We start from the raw sequence: 26047 nt of genomic DNA, 5'->3' as shown, positions 1-26047 counted from the left end.
TCTACATTTACCTCAAGTTTTGGAACTTTGACCATGCTTAGCATAGATATTGGATGTTATAACAGGATATAAATAACAGAAAATCACAAAAATCATTAAGGGTTCACAAGTCAAGAAAGGTTGGAAACTACTGCATGAAGTGTTTCATGCTTACAGTCCAACAGTACATTGGACATGCAATGTAAGGAAACATCCCAGATGCTTGCAGAGTGCACCACTGGCACCATACACCATGCATTTACCAGTGATTTCTACCTGTCAAGCAATCTAAAGAAAACACATTTATACAAGTATTAATTTTGGCAGGTATTAAAGAGCATGCCAAATTTTCAAAGGTTTCCTCAACAGACGAAGACAGACTGCAGACATAACAACAGAGTACTGTGTTTCCTCTATAATTGCGGTCAACCTAGGGGGAATAACTGGAGTAAACTCCAGTTAGTAATGCTTTACAATACAGTATGTTGTGAACATAGCTCCAGCCCAAAGCCTCATTTTTAAAACCATCTAAACATGTCTAAAAACATGCATTTAAGACCTCTATACCTCACTGTGCTGCTATAGAAAGACTCAGATTTGATGTTTTTACTGGAGGCTATTTCTATGTTTAGAGCTATAGTTTTGCTTTAATGACAGGTTATATGAGTCACACTTTATAGCTACACTGAAGACTGTAAGACTGAAGGTTAAGGATAAACATTTGAGTGCATGTAAGTAATTATGACTGAAATCTGGAGGCCAAGATTAGAGAGTCAGCCTGTTGTCTGTTTGTCTGTCTATGAGGAGCAGACTAAACTCAGAGCGACAGGACATGCACACTATAGACACACACAGCTAATCCTCATAGGACAGCTGTCGCCCCGTCCTCATTGATCTGATACACACACACACACACACACACACACACAGAGACTTCACACAAACAATGTGGGTGAGGGCTGTTTCCAGCCATATACCACACAGTTGGATTATGGATGTAATGAATGCTGGCTTTGAAATTGCATCATCATAAAATCAACAACCCCCCCCCCCCCCCCTCCCTCCATGCCCCTCCTCTTCAAGCACAATCCCGTAATCCTCCCTGAGCCAGGCCTTCCCTGCAGACATGGGACCACACCCCGCTAGCTTTGGACTCTGGTACAAAATATTTGGGTATTGGATGCTACGTCCAAGACTGAAACCTCCACCAGCAAGCATCACATCACATTCTAGAAATGAATCCCATGTCTTTGCTTTTAGGATACACTGGATATCTCTGTTTATGTCTGATTCTCAGAAACCTCTTTCGGTTGGTAGAAGCAGTGAATTGGATGCAGCTTAACTCTAACACTGACAAGTCCAAGGTTGCTGCCGATATTGATTTTCCAACATGTAGGGCGGATGAACTGTGACAGAGGTGAGAACAAGAATTTTCCTCAGAACCTAGAAAATGAAACCGGTCTCATTTGTGTGTGTGTGTGTGTGTGTGTGTGTTGGAAAAGATAGAGGGAAGAGTCTGACTCGTTTTAGGGTTAGGGTTAGGATTTTTGGGGGGTCTTGTGAAGTCCTGCCCACCTCAACTGATGTCTCCAGCAGTTAATACAGGACCACACGTAGGGCACAGGCTGGCGCTTGTCAGCTGACTAGCGAGGCCTGTGGGGAAACCAGTTGCCCATTGAAGCAGATAAATATTGAACAAAGGAAGATAGAGAGGGCTTCTAAATCCCAGCAGAAAGGATGATGTAATCAGACGGTCAGAGACATAAAACTCTGAGGTAGGGCTGTGTGATATGATATGATATGTATCATGTAATGATAGCAAAACATCTACTGTTTCATATCATGCTCTATCGTTTATTTCGTGTTGCAAATCACACTCTTTACCGCAATGTTTTTCATCATTTGGAATCTGTTGACCTTTTGCACTGATTACATTAATTAATTCAGCTTGAAACCTCCAGAACAACTAAGTCACTGGACCTTGAGGTGAGATTGTTTTGTTAACTGCTGTTTCCAAGGTCAAGAACTAACTGTCAGATAGAACTGCAACAATTAGTCAATTAATCGATTAGTTACCATCTATTAAATTAATCTCCAACTATTTTGCTGATTGATTCATCATTTTGAATCATTTTTTAAAAAGAAAAATTCCAAATTTTCTGTTTGCAGCTTGTCAAATGTTAATATTTTCTGGTTTCTTCAGTCCTCATTGACAATAAACTGAATATCTTTGGGCTGTGGACTGTTGGTCGGTACAAAACAAGACATTTGAGGATGTCATCTTGGGCTTTTGGAAACAGTGATCGACATTTTTCACCATTTTCTGACATTTTAGAGACCAAACAACTAATCAATTAATCAAGAAAATAATCAACAGATGTCCAATGGGGTCATTGTCTGAGTGTGCGATTACATTTCTTCGTTTCACTTCTTTTAAATTGGCAATAAAAACCATTAATGGCAAAGAATTCAGTTCCTATTCCCATCTTGAAGGGCGTGGAATTGTCTGACTGGGAATTCCTTAACATTAATTATGCTATATACCCGTGTGTGTGTGTGTGTGTGTGTGTGTGTGTGTGTGTGTGTGCTAACGTGTTTCCAGAGTCTAAGGTAGGACAATGACAAGGACGGTGGCAGCAGAGCTCTAATAGACCATGACAGGCCCTACAGATTATATTACCTCACTATTAGACAAAAACATACTAGCATACTCACAGGAGCACACACTCACAGACAGACAGCTGAGTTCTCTCGGGTTTACAAGGGAGCACACGATGCATTACACACACATGGGTACGACAGAGCTGCTGTCAGTCACAGGACAGACACAGACCTGTCTGAATCAAATAAACACATCAGAGAGGACTGATGGAGTTTGTCTCTTTCTGTCTCTAATACACTGCACCACATAAAGCCATGCCACTAAATGATCATGACTTCCAGGTTAATAGCTGAGTCCATTACAACATCTTTATCAAAGGGAGTTCAAATCTAATCTCATACTTGCTTGTAAGGCTGGGTATGTTTGAATTCCTTGACACAAGGGCCGATGCAACACCTGTGCATCAGTACAAATACCAAATATTTTTTTCAATACCTTATTTTAGGGAATATAAACATGGTCAATAAGGTTGTCTAAAAATAAGCAGCTATACAAAGACTTTGCCTAAAAACAATAGTGTAAGATTGGCAAAATTTTTATGTAAATATGCAAAAAAAAAAATTTGAATCTGACCAGATCATGTGAAGTAGAGAGGTGAAATGGTGAGGTTGTGGAACCACCTTATTCAGTTGCCAGAACGACTGAGTGAAAAGATTTTTAATTGGGATCGATAACACAATTATCCTTAGTCGAGAGAGGTCGCTGCAATATTTTCTCTTTCTGACTTGAATTTTATTTTCAGGAATAATTTACTGCATAAATACAGTCAAAAAAAATGATTAGGATGTATAAGGAACAATATGAGGACATTTGTAAGAAGTCAAAGCTTAGAAACTACATTCAAATGTTTATATACTGTTTTGTGTTATACGTTATATATGTTTTTTATACACTGTGTTTTTAACGGTACCATGCTCATCATTTCGTTCTGCTTTGCATCACTGATGTTTTGCTGAATAACAATAAAAGGATCTTGAATCTTGAATCAAATCAAAGACGATTACTATACAGAACCACATATAAAATGAAATTTACAGAGAAGGCAAAGGTCCTCAGTTAAGAACTGGTACTTTACCACTGGCTATTGAGGTAGGCTGATATAAAGGTATTCCTGAAGAGCAACATTTATGTGTGTTGGTGTTGTTGAGGATAATGTCATTTTGTATTTCATTGCCCTTTTACAGTGACTTGAGGATTTGTTTGTTTGAAAAGATCCAATTGATATTGTCTGGGCAACAGAAAGGTGCAGGACACTTGAATAAACAAATCAATCAACCAAATCAGAAATTCAATGCCAACATTGGGTACTAGACAGTTTTTGAACAGACATATTTAGTTAGTATCAAAAAAGTAGCTGCAATCAAACTAATCTAGACCTAATATTCCCAGGATGGGGATGAGGTCTGGTCCAGGCATTTCTGATGGATCCGTGTAGACTACATAAAAAACTATCTGTTTCCAGTCCTGTTGTTTGTTTGTTTCAGGTACACTAGCTGACAGAAGTGGCTATACGGACCAAATATAAACACTTTTGCATTCAGACATTTTTCAGACAACATGCAAACTAGTTCTTAGCATAACCCAACCTTAGGCTTTAAGAGGAACAACCACACAATCTGTCATTGACATACAGTAACACTGGATTTAATCATGTTAATGTTATACTATTTATATAAAAAAAATAGTATGCATAAAAAAGTAGGAGACACATTGTGTCAAGCAGTTCAACTTCTAAAATGAAATACATTTGCATATTCATAAATTCAGGAATCTGTAATGAGGGAGAAGTAATAAATGTCATTTTAAGGATTTTAAATTGGTAATGATGCTTTTTTGTGTAAAAACCATATCAGACTCACATTATTGTTCTGAACAGACTATTTTTATATATTTTAACACACGCCTGAGGGGACTTTTAACAAACACAAAACTCCCTGTCTTTCTGGTAGTACTACATAAACGGATCAACAGTCTCCCAGAGTAAGATAAGCTAGACTCCATTGATTTCTCCGCATGCTTTTACCCTTTTAATACATGTATCATTACACTGTTCCAGACTGCACCATCAGATTGACTCCTGTCTGCTCCTGTACCTGGTATCAACTTTGCTGCACTGCAATGTAAGTGCATTTAAAGAGCATGTTTTTATCAAGGAATATATTACAGACCTTTTTAGTATGTGACTGGCCAGCTCTGTTGGAGGTGAAGGATAGGAGCACAGAGGGAGACCACAGTACTAAAAGTTAGCTCTGTGATGGATGGGCTCATGGTGAGCCTAATCCTTAAATATGTGCAAAACTGGGTTTCTCTTTGTCTCATAAATCATCCAGGAGAGCTGAGAGACAATTGGTGGAACACGCAGTCACCTGCAGTGGTTTAAGAAATTCAGAAGAGGATGACTGTGTGGGGCCAGTTCTTAATTGATTAATTATTAATTGATTAATGAAAAAAAATCGTTAGTTGCAGCCCTAAATTCTATGATTTCACTCTACATCAGTTTAAGCTGTGGAAAAGTACATCTTCTCTGCAAAACATCAAACAGCAGATGAACAGCAATTTTTCCCGTCATGCTAACACTGAGGTACCCACACAACCATGAGCTCCACTCATACATGCACACACACACACACACACACACACACACACACATTCATTAGTCAGATGTGAGGTCAGGCATGCAGCCATCATTCATTTAACAGAAAATGGCTGAGAGACAGAGGGAGATGGGAGGGAGGCAGAGAAAGACAAATGGGAGGACAGGATTTAGTAGAACATGAACAACCACAACTGGAAGAGCACCCGTGGGAGTACACACACTTACACACACACACAGCGCTCACATTCCAGCCATATCTGTGGAGTGGAGAGTGGCACTGCCTGGGTTTTGTCAATTCAACATACAGACATTATAATGAGAACCAGACCCGGAATCTCCACACGCACACACACAAACACACACACACACACACATACAGTACATAGACAAACACAACGCAAGTTCTGGAGAAAGCGGGCCTCTTTCTGTCTACACTATGTGGTCAGTCTGTGGTCCATAACTGTGTCTAGCTGGGTCTTGAGTATTTTTACGTGAGTTATGATAAATAGAATTAGAAAAGCAGAGCGAAAAAAGATAAACCTCAACCTCAGCGAAACCATTTTTACAACAAGTAAATTGGATTTATCATTGAAGAAATGTTAATTTATGCCATTTGTCAAGTATGGTTTAGTCTCCTGGGAAAAAGTTAGAGTAGCTTCAGACTGTCTGAGATGTCAGTGAAATCTATGACCTCTAGAAATATCTCCGCTGTGGCTGTAAGACTAATTGTTGGCCTGGCAGCTACCACCAGGTTTTTTTTTCTGTTGTTTTTACCTTAAGATGGAAGCATCAATTATGGTTTACATTAGAGCTGCATTACTAAATGCTCCACTGTGTTCATCAGCTAGTCTCTAACTGTGTCTGTCTGCTGTTTGGTGCTGGGCAGGTAGTGTACAGTGGGTTTATCAGAGCTTTGCTGTCTAGACAACCAAAACAATGAGCTAAAAGAGACTAAAAAGCTTATTATAGCTGAGGGGAACCAAATTCTCAGTAGATTGGTCACGGAAAGAAAAGCTTTTCAAATTGCAAATAGTCATTTGTGCTAGGCTTGGGCAGTATCAAGGTACAGTGGAAACTGCTTATAGTGATCATGACTACAGTGATCAACCGCTTATATGGATCAAAAAGCTCAAGACTGAATCATTCCTATACAAATTAAATAATTTGCTTATAGTAATCATGTAGTCCCTTGACAGTGTTCATTTTTGGTCTTTTCATACATGAAAACATGGAAAAAAATTTGGAAACAACAGTAATTCTATTTTACTCCCATGATTCACATATAAAACGCAATTAGCGGCTGCAGCAGCAGCATCAGGTGTTGTGGTACACCTCCGCAGGGTTGTGTGGAGGTGCGGGGTGTGGTTGTGAGCATGTTTATTTGTAACCCGCCATGAAACAATCAGAAAATAATGTTTTATTCCTCTCATTCACCAGCTTTTGCGACACCACTGCTCGCTCTTCTCATCCACTCTCTAGCTCGCTTGGCCACTGCTTCTCTCTCTTTCTCTCTCTCCACTGTATTATGGTATATAAGGGTATTTAGACATCCTGAGGGTATGATTTTCAAAACGGTCAAAAATTCAGATGTTCTTCTTTCTGTTAACTGATACAGAGATGTTGTATTGAGGTGATATACTGTAGTTCTGGTGGAACAGGCAGCTAAGCTGAGAAAGATGGCGACTGCGAGTGGTATGAAGTCATGAAAATATCGGCACATATAACATTATCTTGAGATGACTTCTTCCAACTACAAAAGCAGTTTATTAGCCATATGATTTTATTCAACTGCCAGTCTGCCACCACCACCCGAACATCATCTCCGTTCAGCCCACTAATGTGTTGGCATCCACCGTGACAACAAGTGTCAATGGGTCCTCCAGCAATAATCTATGGAAGAAAGGCGCTTATTTCCCATCTATTCATTATTCTATGGGCCATAAGTATTTAAACCCAGCAAGACTTGTCTAAGTAGGCTAATTGCATATTAGACACACAGCATTGTAGGCTAGACAATGTCATACATGCTACGATGACTTCATCCACCAGCAGCTCAGCTTTTATGTTTTTTTGGGGGTTTTTTTTTACACATTTTTTTCCTCCTTTTGTTTTATCGTGCAGATAGGTGCTGGTGTTTGTTTTAACAGGGTGTCTGCATTAACATTTTCTGACAAGAGGTAGCTCATAGGTCACTATATTCCCAGAAATCAATACAAATATAGGCCTTACACAGACTGCTCATGACAGACAGACTCGCAGACAGACCACAAACCGATAGACTGTTTGCAGCACACACCAGTAAAACACCAGCCACAACTAGCTAAGTAGCTATCTGCTAACCAACTAAACCAACCTGTTATCATCAGCCTATAGGCCCATATCCCTATCTTTAACGTCAAAACACACCATAAATGTATTCAATAACTTCCCTTCTAGCTAACTAAGTTTTACATACATACACAACCATCTGTTTTAAGCGAGAAGTTAGCACCATGCAGCTATTCTGCCTGTAACCATAAGTCTGTGGCCTACTTCTAAGCCTGGCAACATACAGCTTTTCCCGAGCTGAATTCAACTCAGTTGGGCCTCTTCTCTCAAACAGAATGCTTGGATGTAACTCACTAACTAAAGTCTAATTGCAAAACTGGTTTTATCAAACATTAATAGCTATTGATCTTCAAATATATCCCAGACAAGCCTCCAAATTATATTACAGACTAGTCAAGTCTAGGAGTTAAGGGCTAAGTATCAATAATAGTCCTAACCTGGAGTGTGTAAAAAAGGGGAAAACGAGGGAGGAAACAGAAATAGATGGACTGATTTCCAAGACCAGAGAAATAGCCGGGAGGTGGTTTAGCTTATCGAGTGCGCGGGCCTGTTAGCAGGTTAGCAGTTAGTCGGTCCCTCAGACACCTCACCAATGCTGGTCTTTGCTCTCAAGAGCGGCAAGCTCTGTCTAGGCCTTTCAGTTCAGTTTAGATTATTGGAGGATGGATCTCCAAAATGAAACAGCTGGTTTTCCACCAAAGTCCATGAGCAGGAAAGGTATTAAGCTGCAGTGTGTCCTGAGTAGCACTTCCAAAAACTGGCGTCTCTCATGTTGACTCAATTTGCACCACTCATTCAACTGTCGCACTCCCCCAGCTGAGCCTCATCACGTCATTAGATAATGATGCGCGTCCTTTTTATCAACACACAGCTTAACCACACCTCATTAGTATTTCTCAATGAAAACCAGTAGAAAGTTTTTAGGAAAAGGAAAAAGGAAAAAGAGGAACCACAACCTCCCCATCACTCCAAATACTAATTTGTGCCATTGTTAATATAAAAATATTGATTAGTGCTGCTTTAAATAGCTACAACTTTGACCATCATCACTACAGATGAAGAGGTATTGTAAAACTTTCACAAATTCCTGGAAGATATATTTTCTGTAAGTATTAATGCTATTTTTAAATTCAAATGTGAAGAAGAAAAAATCGACTTCATTTAGAATCACTGAGAGGAAGAACTCCAGTACTTCTGTTATTCTCCTTCATATCCCTCTCTTGCTTTCCTTTGTATGTTCATGAATTGTAGTCATAAGACCTCAGGCTATGCTCAAATTTTGCGCTCAAGTTTAAACATTTTCAACTCACGCAGACTTGTCATAGCTTCAATTTGTATAGCCCAGGATGAGTCCACTTGCATCTTTGCATTCACTTGTGCCACCTCTAAAATTTCTCTCATTTATTTTGAGCACATCATTATAGCACAAAGCGAGCTTTCACAGATTTCTCTAAAGGCAGATGGTAGGACTAAAACTAGGCAGATGGCAAAATTACTTCCAACGAGTTTGTCCTCTTCAAGTGGGTAGAAGTAACATGGTTCAAGTTCATTTGGACTATGGTCTCATTTGTTTATGGTAACTTTATCTGTCTATTGGCCCGAATGGTTGCATGGCAACACGGCTTAGCTCCCCTTGCTCCAACACACAGACACACTCCTCCAGTTTTACCACATACATACACATTCTGCTTCATTGAACTAGAGTGACCTCCCATTCACTCCTCACACTGTAGTTTCTAACAGCCTAACTCAGCCAGGGAGACTTTTCACTCATTCAGAGCTGGACTTTAATTTCATCATTCTTTGGCAGAAACCATTCATTGTAGCACCATAAATCTTCACATTTAGCTGTGATTTCAGTCTCTCATCCGTCGCATGCACAGGAATTAAGAAACGGTGTAGTGATGAGCATAAAACAAGAAAAACTATGGCTGCGTTCCATTCAGATTAAATGTCACTAACTCCTGGATGCTAGGCTGTAATTACAACCTCTGCATACCAGTGGTCCAACTCGGACACCACACGGAGGAAACACTCACTGAGGAGAATACTGTAGGCCTACAGGAAAAAACTCTTCCTCATTTACATGCTTCTATTATGTCAGTGATGATAACATCTAGGCTTTTGGCAGCATTTTCAATGAAACTACCTTCTTGTGCTCAGACACAGCCACCCAAAAATTCACATACAATCAATATGCATTAGAAATGATGCTGTCTATATGTTTTCAATTACAGTGTGCATTACAGATCATATTAACATATTCCAGGGTTTATCTGGAGGCTGATGGATCTCAGTGGTGAGATGAAATTGTACAGATAATGTGTTAAACTGTGATGAGGTTCATGATCTCCCCATCTTTTCAGTCTAGCACCAGCATTGCTCATACGGCTACTGCCATACCACATCGCTGGGAAACTAGAGAACAATATGGAACATTTTTAAATGACAGTGCAGAACAGTGGGTCTGAGAAAGAGAAACTGACAGCTGACTGACAGCATTCTCCAATTTGCTGTGAGAACATCCAGCGACAGGAAAGGCAAAAAAACCCCAACAAGACCGAGACTGAGACAAGCTCAAGATAACAGAGAGGACGTGTTTAGACCAAACTCGAGACTGTTCAATGTCAACGTGAAATGTTTATACAGAATATATATGCTAAGTTTTCCTATAATATCTGCTCCTGACAACCAAAGAATGATTTTCCTACTTATGTTTAACTAACTCAAAGTAGTTACCAAGGTATGTTTAAATATGACTCCCATTCAGAAAACCTCAACTTCTCTCTAGAAATACCAAGTCAATCATTTTTTTCAGCGAGTCATTATGGTCTCAATCTCTAAATTCAGACCCTCTAATAAGTGTGCTGGTGAAAGTAAATTATTGCTCCGTTAATAAGATTTGAAGACTTATAGTAGCTTTTATGTCTGCTGTGTAGGTGTTTATCAGGGAGTAGATGTGATTGACAGCTGTGATTGACAGTTGGCTCACCTGCTGCTCTCCCCAGCTCCGGGCCTCACACTGAGTCAGATTATTGTCACAATATTTCACCAAATTACTTGATTATGATACCTGCCCTGTTAGCATAATTTATCTAAAGCAACTGATGTTAGTCCAAGTGTGCACCGCTCGGTGTTTCCAGGAAGCTATTGTTAGCCTGGGTCCAAGTTAGCGGGGTGTGTTTCCTGAGCGTGAAAGGCACCCCACACTCCTTATTTGGAAGTTCCTGGCTCCAAAGGGAAAAGATGGCGCTGACCATAAGCAGCAACTCTGGCCTTCAAACGGGTGATATCACACTCTCTACGTCCATCTTTATATACAGGGTGTGCTTTGAACAAGTGTTTTAGTGCTTTGTAGGCCTCACCATCCACCAGACCTTCTCCCTACTACCTCTGTGCAATATAAGGATGTAAATCACTTTCTAAAAATTTGTGAAGAGCATATTCCTTACATTGATGGGACCATGACCTTAATGTTGCCTAGGCCACATCCTGTTTGCCACCATAAAAAATCTCAGCCAACCACAGCCACCCTCCTGACACCTCGAAACAGGAGGCATCACACTCACATTCACGTAGACTGAGGGCGTGGAGTTGTTCCACCTGTTTATGGTTCACTGACTGTAAGTGTTTTTTTTATTGATGATGATAATGATGATATGATGAAAGAGGATAGTTTTGGTTTTAGCCAGTGAGGACATGAATGAACCCCTGATTGGCTATGACAGGAGGGGCCCTGCCTGCTGACCACTGGCGGTAAAATAAAAGGCCACTGTTCCTGATTGGTGGTGACAGAAGCCTCCCACCTCTCTGACAGCAGTCCCCTTTACTACATTTATTAATTTCTCTCTCTCTGTCTCTGATCCAGCAGCATTTCCAGTGAGTGCACTGGTAAAATAAGTTTCTAGATCACTGGATAAAAAATGTGCAAAATTGTATGTAAAGGTCAGTTAGTACTTCATTTTAAAGACAATTCTTTACATGGCAGAAATGATAATATACAGATATTTTTACTCAGGTAAGCTTGATAGGTGTAACTGATATACTGTATACCTTCTTTCTTCTTTGCTCCTGATTGATGTAAGCTACCATCAACTCAACACTTCCTGATATTTATTCACATTAAAAGCCTTCCTATCAAGGGGAGGCTAGAACACTTTTAATGCAGAAATTCTGGAGGAAGTGTTGAGTTTCAGTCATGGTAGCTTAACATTGTTTGGGGAAAAAGTCAAAAGTTGGACGCCTGACAGGACTCTTGCTGCACTGATGGTTTTAGTGTTGTGAAAATGAACATTATACTAAATTTATCAAGACAACAGTTGGGTTTGCAATAACAAGGGAACAGGGGAAATTAGAAATAAAAGCCTGACACTTTACAGTAACACGTGTACAAGGCTTTGCTATTCTTAAAGCCTTATTCTGAGTGGGGCCAAAACCAATCTTTGTTCTGACAGTGGTGCTAGAGGAAAGGTCATGAGGTTATTCAACTGAAAAGGGTTTACTGTCTTGGGAGCATTAATATGCTCAGCAAATTTGATGTCACTCTTCCTTTTATTATTATTCTGTTATTCCAACACGTTTTCCCATATTAATATCCTATATTGACTCTTTCTAATGTGTTACATATAGAGCTGCAACGATTAGTCGATTAATAAAACAGTAAGAGAAAATTAATCACCGACTATTTTTATAATCAATTAATCACAGAATCATTTTTTAAGTAAAAATGCCAAAATTCTGTGGTTCCATCTTCGTAAATGTGAATATTTTCTTGTCTCTTTAATCCTCTATGACAGTAAACTGAATGTCTTTGAGTTGTGGACTGTTGGTTGGGACAAAACAAGACATTTTAGGTTGCATCTTGGGCTTTGGGAAACAGTGATCAACATTTTACTCCATTTTATTCCATTTTCTTACATTTTGTAAACCAAATGACTGATCCATTAATCAAGAAAATAATATATTAATCATTAATGGAAATAATATAGTTAAATATACAGTAGCATTTTGTTAACATGTGAAACCAGACACAAATAAAAAGTATACAGTTCATTTTGAGTTAGCTGAATTGACTCAATAGTACATCATTTTACTAAGATGTAACTGTCAGTGATGGAGGCTTTACAGCCATTTGGTCCCCAATTTGTTAACACTTTTGTAGTTCACTACATGGGAGATATTGTAGCTGTCTGACATTCCCAGTATCACCATTATAAGTATGAGGCTGACTCAAACTGTTTTTCCCACTCAGCTGCTCGCAATTACAATCTGAACAATATGATGCAAGCACAGCATTAGTCTGTCCAGTAAATTTCACTTCAATCCAGCAGTTAAGATTTTGACATTTTGTGTGTACTGTGGGTGAACATGTTTGCTTCATGATGGCACAAAAGCCAAATGTCAGGGGATTGCCAATAACACTAAAGACATCTAGATCAATTTTAACAGCCATCTGGCTGGCAGCAGGGCCGGGTGACATGACAATATACACAGACAAATGACAGAGATTTGTCAAAGATTTATTCCATTTCTACCGAATAGCTATCCCTTTAATATCTTTTAGACCATTGCAGACAATGTCACAAATCAGTGAGCTGGCCTGTATGGCATTGGATTTACAGCATCAATGTGATAAAGTACTTTGATTTATCACATATTTAACTCTTTCCCCACCAGAGTAATTTTTAAAAGTTGCCAGCCACCGCCAGCACCTCAGACTATTCAGTTCTATGATTACGTAAACAGGGAATCTTCTAGTTTTAGTCACAAATAACAATTTTGTTCTAGATTCATTCATTCATTTTTTATATTTTTTTGAATGTTGGTCATTTTCAGCAACTATTTTCAAGCAGAATATCAATTTCAATAGTTCCAAGGCTTGATCAGCCATAAACCTTTTGCCGGGCATTTTTCTAGGTGGGCTGGTGCATAATGTTCTCCATGCGTTAGGCTACAAGTAGCATTAGCCGTGCATAAAAGACCTCTTCTTTCTCTTCCACTCCATTCCGGTGGTCCTTTTCTTGTCCGGGTGACCTATTCTTGTCAGATGCTAACCCTAACAGTGCCCCCTATGGTGTAGCAGTGAAAACGTCAAATCTCTTCAATGGCGGGGAAGTGCTCTGTCATAAATGACGGGATATATCAATATCAATAGCAGGAAAAGAGCTACTTAAGCAGATATTCTAATCAGGTTAAACGTGAAAATTTTTTGTCAAAATCTTTATCACTATGTATATCAGTATCATACATATCATATATATATTTATATATAGCTTGTTGGAAGATTTTATCTTACAACTTGACATGGTACAAACAACAAGTTTTAAGTAACAGACACTACGTTACATTAGATACAGAAGTGAAAACATTTAGGAGCAGTGAGCATCCCGTTGCTAAGACGTTAACAAGCCTCTGAGAAAAAAAACGACGGCAGGAGCAGGAATCAATTGCGAGGGGAAAAAAGGAGAGTGGGACTGATTCAAATGAGTGAGAAAAGGGGAAAAGAGAGAAAAAGAGAGAGAGCTCTCATTCTGTATCACGGCTGCCCTTCCCGAATCCGGCTGTGAGGGGAGACAGTGATATATGAGGCTAGAATAAAGTAGGGTAATCCCCTGCATGACAAGAGAAAAGAAAGAAATGGGAGAAGAAAGGGAAGAGAACAGAAAAAGAGGGGGATTTAGAGGGAGGATGTGGGGAGATGAATGTGTTTGGTGTGTACTGGCTCATGGGATGGGGGGTTTTTCCACGGCTGTGTATGGCAGCGCTGACCAGCAGCCGGCTGAATGAGGCCGTATCACTGACTAACACTCACTGCCTTAATAGGAAGGATGGATGGGAAAATGGGAAGGTCAGAGCAGTCGGCCCTGCCGCACTCCACAGGAAGTACAGGATAGCAACTGACCTCAGCTTGACTCATACACACACACACACAGATACTGTACACACATGCAAACACAGCAAAAGTATTGCAGCTCAAATGTTCACACCCACATACTGTATCTGGAGAAATAAAAACACACACAAATACGTACACATACTGAAGATGACAAACAGGATGAGGACCCACACACACACACTTCCATGGTAGCTATGAAAGTAAACAAAAACCATCATCTCTTTCTCAACAGATAGATAGTCATTATAAACACACACACACACAGGGAGGGACTATCCACTGACTAAAACACTGACAACAGCTGAATCAACTTTCCATTCCCAGATTTATTTTTGTTCCTTTTGCACGGAAACAGAAACCTGACTAAGTCACGAATACTTTCAGGCGGTTTCCTGTAAGTGTTGAATGAAAAATTCAACTGCTTTTTTTTTGTTTTAATTTTAATTTTGCTGATACTAGTTCCAGGAAGATAGCTGAGTTTTGAGCTGATACCAAAACAATTTCACTTTTTTACTCTACATTGAGGAAAAACATCTTCCTCTACAAACCCATTTTTTCGTTTAGCAAAAGAAACTAAACTTCTCTAATTTTAAATGTCTTAAAAACAAGCAGCTGTACAAACAATTAATCTAAAATTGGCAACATTTTGACCTGAATCAGGAGAAATCTGTGTTGAGGTTCAATACCCAGCTTGACATTGTATCTGTAATAATATAAAAAAAAAACCCCAAAGATCAGGATTGGACCATTTTTTTTGATGGATCACTGTAAGCTTTTTATAAAATTAGAGAACTCCAGAAAAACGCCAGAAGACAGATTTCCAAACAATGGACTTTATCATATAACCTTCAGTGTTACTTCCTGTTTCCTCCTACTCTTATCAGTCTGATAGAGGCTGATCTCACCTCTAACCTCCTTTCCCTCACAACCCATCCCCCAGACACTCTGTCTGTCTGTTTTTAATTATGTCTCTCCCCTCCATCCTCTCATTAATAATTCAGTTTTCCTCTGCTCCAATTAAATAATTAACAGCACCCAGAGCCATCAGATTGTAACCCAGCAAAGACACCATGCACATGCCCCCAAATTATCTTCAAACAGCTCAGTGAGTCCCTTACATCCTGCTACAAACAGAGCAAGGTTATCATCCATCATCATCCAGTCTTACTGTGTTTTTGAAATTATGGTGAAGCAGAGAAAAATTCTATTTAGTTTGAAAACATACAAAAAAGAAAAAGAAATGGAGCAAAAAGCTAGGTTTCTGAAGTTGGTCTAATAGCTAAATGAACTTATACTGTAACTATTGGACACACTCACTTCTGATTGGCAGGCAGCTGTCCGTTAAAATTAAATAGTGGGACACCTAAAGCGAAGTTTGGGTCAACAGTTTAAACACTACAGTACTTTTTTCTAAGAAAGATGAGTTCACCAGCTAATTTTACCAAAAAGAATATAGCTACAGTACATCTGTAAGACAATACGCTTAAAATGAAAATTTGTTAGACTCCAGTCAAGTTTTTCATCACACCAAAACTTTATTTCCTGATTGTTTCATGGCAAACAAAGAGAAACGTCCTCCCCGCTCCCTAAACTGGTCCTAAATTGGTACTAGAGTACTTCCTTGTTTTGTGAATGAAGCGGTATACAAGACAAAACAAGACCATCATTGCGAATCAGATGTAGCACAATAATCATTTTATCTCAATTATTTTGTTTTCATAATCACTGGAAGACAAAATTGTGATTGAAAAGAAAATTTGATTTTGAAAAATTTGAAATTGATTAACTGTTTACACGAGAACGAAATGCTAACCTGACAAATGCTAAAGTGCAGGCTAGCGTGACTATCTGTAACATAACAACTTACAGAAAAACGTTACTAAGGCTAATGCTTTCGTCAGATCTAAAAGGCTAACTGACAGGCTAACGTAACTTATGCTAACCTGAGAATTACGAGAACTCTAATGCAGGCCAGTAAGTTGTTATCATGACAACACAGCATTGTTAACTTTGCATTACCTATTAATATTTTACATGACATTAATTATTATAGTACAACATATACATTTAGCCACATTTAAAGTCAGTGGCCAAGATTCAACTAGTGTTCTTCATATTGGTGAGCTAACAATGATTCCCTCTGTATGCATATTTAAGTATAAACGGTGAGCAATGTGAGACACAGGAAGTCAGACTGATGGATCGAAAATGACAGACAACATCATTTCTTGGTGTTTCTAGCATCCTGACTGCATATGATGTAGCAATTAGTGTTTGTTACATTGTATAAACAACATGGCCTTGTAATTTGTTGCTTAGCCAGCTCACCTACACACACACACACACACACACACACTGACAAACACACTGAAACACTCTCTCTTCTTGTATCTGTAGCCGCTCTGTCAGCTTCAGTCACTGTTGCCTTGTTACACTTCACAGAGCCCATACAAGCCCACTGAAGCACACAAACGTGATCACACACACACACACACACACACCATCTCAGCTATGTATTATTGTAGGATTTTTGCCTGGTCCTTGCTTTGTTTACGTATACATATTCGGTGTGGTTAGAAGACTGGCTGGTCAGCATTGTTTCATACATTCCTTCAGAATAAAATCACAAAATCACAACAAAAACAGATGAATTCCAGCAGAGGAAAGTCACTTTCTGACCTTAATTTCTCCAGGGAAACTTAACAGCATAACCCTGCTTCATATTCATACAGGGTTACATACATGTTCACACTGGGAGCTGCCCTGTCCTCTTTTAAAGAGTTTCTCAGCTGTAGAGGTTGTGAGACATTTTTACAGTCAAGGGATAAAACTGGCAACCTTCCAGTCAACATAACCCTCATCTGAGCAGACTGAAGCTAAACTATCTGTGTTTGGTGCTGCAGTGAGTCAACTAACACAATCAAGCTCCAACACAATAACTACAATTCCCATTCAACGATATTAAAAGGCAGAATGCTCTCGACAGTGACAATTTACAGACATCAAGGCATTTCTTATATGGAGAGAATAAGCAGAGGCTACTGCAGGCCAAGACATTTGTGTGGAGATATTGATTATCATCACACATCTCCTAATACAGACACGTGTAGACACAAGGCTGAGAAAAACAAGTTTTTGTCCAATTAAAGTCGGGTTTCCATGGGATGTCATCAGTAAAATATGGGGAAGTAGAAACCAAACCAGAATGTATGAGAGCATATATGAGGATCAACACATGAAGTTGTTTTTGTGCCTTAAACTGCAAGAATTGCAAATGTAATAGTTGGAAAATGTTTATTATCCCAAGAAAAGCTCCGGGTTAGCTCAGAGTGCATGTTTAGCTATTAACTTCAGCAATCTGAAGAGCTGCCGCGGTTACCAGATTACCACGGTAACGCAATCACGTCAAGCCGACCACAGAAGTCAATCTGATCACCTCTTCACTGCTGAGTGAGTGGCTCAAGTGATGGGACATTAGTTATTCTGTCAGGCTTGACATAAAGAATGACGGCCTGTTAATGACAACACTGGAATAAAGACAGACATTGAAACTATAGAAGCTATAAAGAATAGACTACTACAAGAATAAATGCATTCGAAAAGTTCACCGTATTGGTCCAAATATAAGATTTTTTATAAATTTTATATAAAATATAAGATGTTATATGAATTTTTTTCCTGGCAATACATCTGAAAAAGTGGAGTCATCTATATTCTAGACAATTATGTGTTCATAACATCAGATATTCTTTTTGAATGGATAAAGTAGCGGTGTAAAACCAACTCCCACACAGTGTTGCATTATAGGCTGTTTGTAGCCTCAATGTTGCTAGGCTAGTACGTGTCTTAAAGTCTGTTTATAGTGAGTGTGTTAGTCAGTCAGCCCTAAAGAGTTTCGTTAGTCCAGTTTAACGTGCAGGATTTTCTGAAGGCTTGTGTAACGTCTTTTTTCTGCCACAGAGGAAATAAATTCATGACGAGTGAAAACGAGTCCAAAGAGTCTTCTGATGTTTCTACTGCAGAAATGGAATATGTCAAGCTGCCAAATACCACTGTCACAGATGATAAGGAGCTCAAAAAGACAAACAGGCAGTCTTATGAATTCTCACTGCTGGAGAAAATCATTTCCAAGAGCCTGGTAGGAGAGTGTGTGAGTCTGTAACTATACTATGATGTAAGTTATGTTCATGGACGACCCGCTCTACCTCCTGAGCCACAGCCGCCCCAATGTGCACTCATTTCATTTCAGCTCCGAGCGTCGACTGCATTTTGTTGTCATTTATGTTCGTGCAAAGTTTCTCTCCTCTCCTGTTTCACCGTGGGCGGGGCTGAGCGCTCCATGCATGTTTGAGTATGTGTCCTCGGAGCGGAGCAGAGGAGAGACAGTGAACCAGATCAACTTGACGACACCTAACCACACTTGTTGCATTACTGTAAGTGCAATAAAAGCTTTGTGAGTAAGAAGCCAATAAGAGTAATGTAATCCACGCAAAAGATGAACAGAAGACGACGGAGAGCTTTTAAATCATGATGTTACGATGGTAGAGCTTCAGTGGTTGAGGACTGTCATTCATCAGCGATGGATAATGGCATCGCCCATTGGCCCAACCCTACTTAACGCTTTGCAGTCTTTCTTCTTAGTTAGAGTTTCATTTCTGGAGCTCTCAGGGAAACCACCACTTAGGTTTGGCTGTCTTGATATGATCTTTTATATCTGCATTATATCTGCGTTTTTGCAGTGTGTGTGCAGAACACAGCTTTTTTGTTGCTGAGTAATTTACATGGGAAGGAGTAAACCTCCTGGAGCTCTTTAGAAAAGACCGACTTTCTCTTCAGCATGACAGCTAACCATTAGCATACTGTCAGAAAGAGCTGCAAGTGTCATAGGTTAGCGACAGCCTTGACAATGACACATTAAATGACTGACACACATACAGACAAATCAGTGTTGAATTCAGATGCGTGGTGCACTTTTTCTGTTTTTATATTGGGTTAGGTAATAATGAGTGAGACAAAACATGATAAATGTCTATGTAAGCGCTGAAAACAGGTATAATATTATAATTATTATTTTAATTATGGTGAAAACCAAGACAATTTGGTAGTGAATGCTGAAAACCGGAACATTTTAGTGTTTTACAGATATTTGTTGGGATTCAGGACACTCAGCTTGAAACTGGGACAATCCGGGACAAACCAGGACGTCTGGTCACCGCTCATTAAATCCTATATCAACATAGTTTCTTATGATTAAAGCTTTGCTGGTATACACTGCAGTGAAGTGTCTAGTATATTTTGTGGAAACAGCAGGATTTTCATACATGCTGATCTTACAAACATAACCAGAACTTGTAAAGAAGTCGAACATTAGGAATTTCATGCTAACGTTAGTTTCTTATTTTTTTGTGCTAACGGTATTTGTGTTAGGGGGCTTCAGTGCTTTCACTCGTGCTATCAGTTGATGGTTTGGGACACTCACTTCATTTCTCACTACATGTAGAGCTAACTTCCACGAGGTTTGTTAAAAACAAACGCAGATGTAAGATTCAAATCAGCATCTTCACCAGTGGGAAAGCCAACACCATTCAGGTTCAGCAGAGCTGTCTCTCATCCTATCTACAAATATACACTGCTTATTGATCAGGCTGCTGCTAATACCCCGAGGTCCAGTCAATGATACTGATCACTCCAACCCCTCTGACACACACAGCATACAGAAATATCACGCTCATTGATTCTGGTTCATCGGGTAAACAACAACTGGCTGTGTAATCCATGTTAACATATTACTGCAGACTAGGGTTTGACCTATATGGGTCTAAGTCTATTTTACAGTGAGCCTACATAACATTTGAAAGAAGACATAACACAGTCTTCCTCTAGCAAATGAAAAGTTTCATTCATATGCAATAAAATGTCCGTTCAATTCAGTACACTCAAGGATTTGGTGCTACAGACTTACTTTATCTGGTAAGACCAGTGGCCTATGGTGGCTAACGTTAGCTAACGTTAGCAAACTTTAGATAGCCTAGATATTGCTGTATAACTGATATCAATGAGTCAGTTCACTTACATTATGATTCTTCTCTGCTTGCACTTCAATTTACCAATGTCTTGTAGTTGCCACACTGGCCACTGTTCAGCAGGAGTTACATAGTCTTTCAGAAAACATTTATAACAACTTGAGTTTACAGTTTTGTGACAACCAGACCGTAACGGACAGTTTAGCTAGATTATGTGAACCACTTTTTTTAGATGTACGTTTTTCCCCCCAACCTATCTGATTATCTGACTGCTCATATTTGTTGCCCCATCTGACGCACTTTTAGCAAAGTTGCCACAAACCAACATCTCAGCAATTACTCTGGGGAGTAAAAAGTTATCATAACTGGAAGCTGCAATGAGAAAAATACCATAGCATCTATATAACCTTCTCAAACAACTCCTGCAGCATAATCCTCTTCTCCACTGTCCATTTGTGTGCTCATTATATTTCTAACATGTCACCATTGGAATCCGTTTTAACCAACAAGAATTCAAGCTGACCACAGCAGCAGTTCTCCACAAATGAAGAAACTACAACCTTTTTGCAGCAACCTTTCAATCATGGAGTTTGAAATTCCAAAGACAGATTTTAGGTGGATTATTGCTTTAATCTTGTGCCAGACCATGTAGTTCCTTCTTTTTGTGTTCTTGGTATTAGGACTGTCACTTTTTTTTTAACAAAATCTAGTTTGAATGAATGAGATCTAACATGGAACTCATTCAATTTTGTTCGAATTCAACCCACCTTATCCTAATCCTAAACTACTTTGTAAAATTGACACGGTTCCGTTCATCCTTTCCTTCATGCTGCTTCACTTGAGTGTCTAACAGTTGACTTCAGGTTTGTTGTTATGGTAATGTTAAGGAAATTGCATTTTTTAAAAAGGCAGCAAACAGCCTTACCTTAATCTAAAATTTTTCCATCTGTTGTGTCAAATCTAAAACGCTTCCACACATTACTCTTCAGATGGTTTGGCGCCGAGATTATCTGTTCACGGCTCGCTAGTTTTCTCTGTTTTGCATTAACAAAGAGAACAACAATTGCTTAGTTTACTGATAGAGCAACAGGGCGTGGAGTAGATCAGACTGACATGCAATTAACGAACGCCCCCCGCTGGAGTACAAGGCATGGCCTGTTGCACTTACATACACTATGAATTTCTAATTCAGACAGTTCATTACAGATTGAATATTTTATTTTTCTCACACTCAAACATTAGTTAGAATTTTGAATAAAAACTACTTGGTACAGGCTAAAAAATAATGAGATTTAGCATTCAGATCATCAATCAAAAGCTCCACAAGAAAAACAAGAAGTTCTCCATAAGTTTACTTCTTAATACTCATGATGCTTACACCAATATAACATTATCTTTTCTTGGGTGTTGAAGTAATAGAGATTCCCCAAGAACTGTGCACTTGTCAGGGGATAAAAACGCTCTAAAACCACCTCTAGACCACCATCCAACATCTAAACCTTTCAGGGGAAGAACAAGAAAACACTCAGCCATGCTTTAACAAGACAATGAGAAGAAGCTTGATACACCAGTCACAGTTGTGTTTCATCACAGTATTTAAATTATAGTAAGGACAACACAGACTAGACCACATTTATTTTAACAGAGGGACAGTATCGGCTCAGTGTATCAATCTAATCCTACTCCACACTCAGTCTTTGCAAAGGTCAGTCCTCTTGAAGCTCCATTATGGTTCAAATATCAGCGGGACTCTTAAACAACCCCCACCCAACAGCAGGGGATTATTACTGGAGCTGTCCTCGCTTCAAGTCTGTGTGCGTGTGTGTGTGTGTGTGTGTGTGTGTGTGCACGTACACTGACTGTTGAAGACGGCCTGTCCCTCTGCCAGCTCTTGGTCCATTTCGATGATGTATTCCTCCTGTGTGAAGCCCCTCATGCATGGCAATGACCCCTGCTTGCTAGACGAGCCCTCAGCCTCTCCACCCAGAACAACAACCTGAAAGGAAAAGACAGGAAGATGAAAGAGAATGAGAAACAAATTCAGATATCTGCACGCACATTAGACAACTGAATCTCGATGCCCTCACAACCTTTTGTAACTTTTTGTCTTCTTCAAACAGAAGGGTGATTCAGAACCTCATTCAAAACTCCATTTGTAATCTGGAAACATGTACAGCTGATAATAAAACAAGTTTGCAAATCATAAATTCTTCATAAAATATCTACTTTATAAAAGCTGAGTTCTGACTGAAGCAACATGAGCTCTCTGCCGTTGTTAAGGTTGAAGGTAAATATGGCAAAAAAAATAAATAAATAACGAGGAGAGAAGCAATTAGCACAAACCAATGATTTAAATTTTCCACATTTTTTAAATTGGGATTGTATCTTTCAAGAGTGAAGCAGAAGGAAAATGGTCTCTGTCAAGGGGAAAATAAAATCCAGTTCAGCACCAGTCCAAACCAAGAGACCAGTATTAATCACCATGAAGAGCAGGAGACAACTGGGTCAATTAATTTTGATGATAATTAGCGTCTAGACTTTTGTCTCTCCTGTTGTTCGAACACAGACCACCACTCCCCTCCCCTCCACCTCCTGTGCCACATACACACACACACACACACACACATATCCCCGCTCCTCGGCTCCACAGTGCAGCAGAAAAGCATCTGCTGTAGTTTGCTAGCGTGTGTCAGTGTGTGTCAGTGTGTGTTAGTGTGTGTTAGTGTGTGGCGGTGTTCCTCTGTGATTAAAGCAATGAAGCCAAGAGGGGTGCCGTGATTTGCTTCCACTTAACCCAAAAACTTTAAACCCTCACGTCCTCGCTGCCCATCCTGACATGTTTGGAAAAGGTGGGGGAGGGGAGGGGGGATTTAGCACGGCTGGCTTTCATCTCTTCCCCTATTAGCAGAAGGAAGGAGGAAGTAAATACACATAGCAAGACTCTGGTGTGATGCTGTGTTTCTGCATAACGCTGCACAGGTTTCAGTGCTGACATTTAGAGGGCGGGCAAAAGTGAAATGGGGAAGAAAACGGGAAGAGGACCCAGAGGTCATGCGAGGGCTGTTTCTACTCCAGCTCAAAAATGTATCCATTCAGAGTAGTTAGTTAGTTACTTTGAGGTTTCAGACTGCTGGTCAAACAAAACAAGATATGTGAAGAATCTGTTCTTTGGGAAATGTGATGGACATTTTCTAATAGGCAGATTAATCAGTCATAAAAATACATTTAGTTTCAGCCCTAGTTTATTAAAAATGAAACTGTATATTGCATACATACACTTATTGCTGTACTTTTATGTTTCAGGTCCTGATGTCTCATCAAGTATTACAGAATCTGCCATAATCATATCTACATCTACACATACAGATAAGAATGCTTTAACTAGGATGATTAATGAGGACACTAATAATCTTTTTAGCTACAAATGCTGATTTCGTCTGACAAATAAAGTTCTTGTTGTTGCCTTCTTGGTCTTCATTCTGTATGGATGTGGACCCTCTAAAGCTTTGCTTGGAGTGAAAACCTCCACAACCCACCTGACCTCTTTATTAGAGGCAGGGCTGCCATCAGCACATGCTTTAAGTAAGAGAGGTAACAGGCTTGGGATTGAGCATCAGCTTCATATGCATGGTGATCTGTTGGGTTATGTCCTACAGCATCATGTCATGAAGTTGCACCTGCTTCATGCGGGAGACAGATTGCACAGTACTAATGGAGAACAGGTTATCAAAAAAGCACAAACAAAGAAAGCCATGAAGAAAAGAAAGACATATTGTGAACTAGACCCCGAATCAACTATGCTTCCCGTCCACAACCCTATACTGAAGACAATTAGAGAATTTCATTTGTAAGGTTCCACCTGTCACACAGGTCGCCCATTGAGAAAAGAAGATGAGTTGAACAATAGCTGTTCTCCCTTGCTATTGGCACAAAGAATGACTCTCGTACTATTATTAGTGCTGTGACTAAAGATTATTCTCATTATTTCTGAATCACTGATTGATCACTTAGTCCAATAAATGTCAGACAATAGTGAAAAATTCCCATCACAAGCTCACAGAGCTGAAGGTGACATCTTCAGGTTGTTTGTTTTGTCCCAACAAAAAGACTTGAACAATTCATTATAATTGTGAGATTAACTGACTGTTGATTGGCTAATCCAGGGATGGCCATGGAGAGCCAACAGTTTTGCAGATTTTCATTCAAACCAATGACTCCACCCACTGATGAGCTTCCAGAGGGGAGGAACTCCTCAGGGAAAGCACCCGCTGATGTGATCAGTTAAAATGAGGAAGTAGACTCTCTGCTGGTTCTCCTGGAATAATCCATTAACACAAATGAACTGAATTCACTATTTAAAGGCACAAACAACAGAGTCTTATTTATGTTACCTATGTGCCTAACATTTTGGAAACATGTCCTTGCTTATTTGCTTAGTTCATGTGTTTTTTTCAATAATTGATTAATCTTCTGGTCAATAAAATCTCATCATAGTGCATTATATTTTCCCAGACCCAAGAAGATATTTTGAAAATTCCTTGTTTTGTCTGATCAACAGTCCAAAACTCAAAAGATATTCAATTAACTCAACTGAAGCTACAGGCTACTTCAACATTTCTGCTTTCAAAAATATTTTAAGAATTCATCAGTTATCAAAATGACTGCCAATTTATTTTCTGTCAAATGAGTAGGAGATTAATCGACTTGTTTCATCTCCATAATCAGCTAATTATTTCAGCCCCACAGTAAACTATGAGCAACCTATGTGTCAGGATGTGTTCCATGCAGTCTCATAAAGCTGGACTCCTGCTGCTTCTTTTTGTTGTCTGGATCAGTTAATCATATTTCTTAAAAGTATATTATTTAAAATGTAATCATACACCGCAACCATACATATTCCACATTAGTAAGTGTATTCAGGAGAGATACCTGTCTTACATAACATTATTAATCTGGCACAGTTGGCAATGGAATTAAAAGGCGTACATAAGAATATTATCCATGATGCAGACAGAAAGCTAAACACACCTGGACTTATATTCCATCCGGTCCAGCTCATGTCCCAGACCTCATCTGTTTGTTGATTACATGTGTTATCTCTTGTAGCAGGACTGGGTCAACACACAAAAGGTACATTCATACAACACTACTCTTTATACTCAGTGAGTGGATTGAATAACTGTCCAGCATGTGCGTAGAATTCTGTATGGTCAAAGTCTACTTTCCAATCAATGGCTGGCTATAAGGTCTTTGCATCCATGCGGTCGATTATACACTGGCACTGAGGAGGAAGTCTTTCTGAGTGTAGGAGAGAAGAATGGAGGAGCTGATTGGCTGTAAATTATTTTGCTATAACATTTTATGACTGACAAGCTTAGGGCAAATGAAATCTGCACCAATATACAGTCATTCTTAAGGATTCATAAATCCTCACACATGAAAACAACAGTGCTGATGATTCGCCTAAAGCAGAGTACCAGTCTTTACCCATCATACACCACAGGTTTCCATGCCTTTCATGCAGCCATTGGTGTCTGGTGTGTTGCTAAAATGACTGGAAATGT

At 39.3% G+C, this 26047-nt stretch overlaps 1 protein-coding gene across 1 annotated transcript in view; it reads right to left on the bottom strand.

Moving 5' to 3' along the window:
- The window catches only part of LOC137188350 (cadherin-2-like), a 102254-nt gene that overhangs the window by 74798 nt on the left and 1409 nt on the right, over positions 1-26047 (bottom strand). The window contains exon 2 of the mRNA XM_067597980.1: positions 22338-22479. Within this exon, the coding sequence (XP_067454081.1) occupies positions 22338-22479 (142 nt within the window). The remainder of the gene's footprint in view (positions 1-22337; positions 22480-26047) is intronic.

The sequence above is a fragment of the Thunnus thynnus genome, chromosome 8 (assembly GCF_963924715.1).
Source record: "Thunnus thynnus chromosome 8, fThuThy2.1, whole genome shotgun sequence".
In the NCBI taxonomy this organism is placed as follows: domain Eukaryota; kingdom Metazoa; phylum Chordata; class Actinopteri; order Scombriformes; family Scombridae; genus Thunnus; species Thunnus thynnus.
This window is presented reverse-complemented; position numbering and strand designations above follow the sequence as displayed.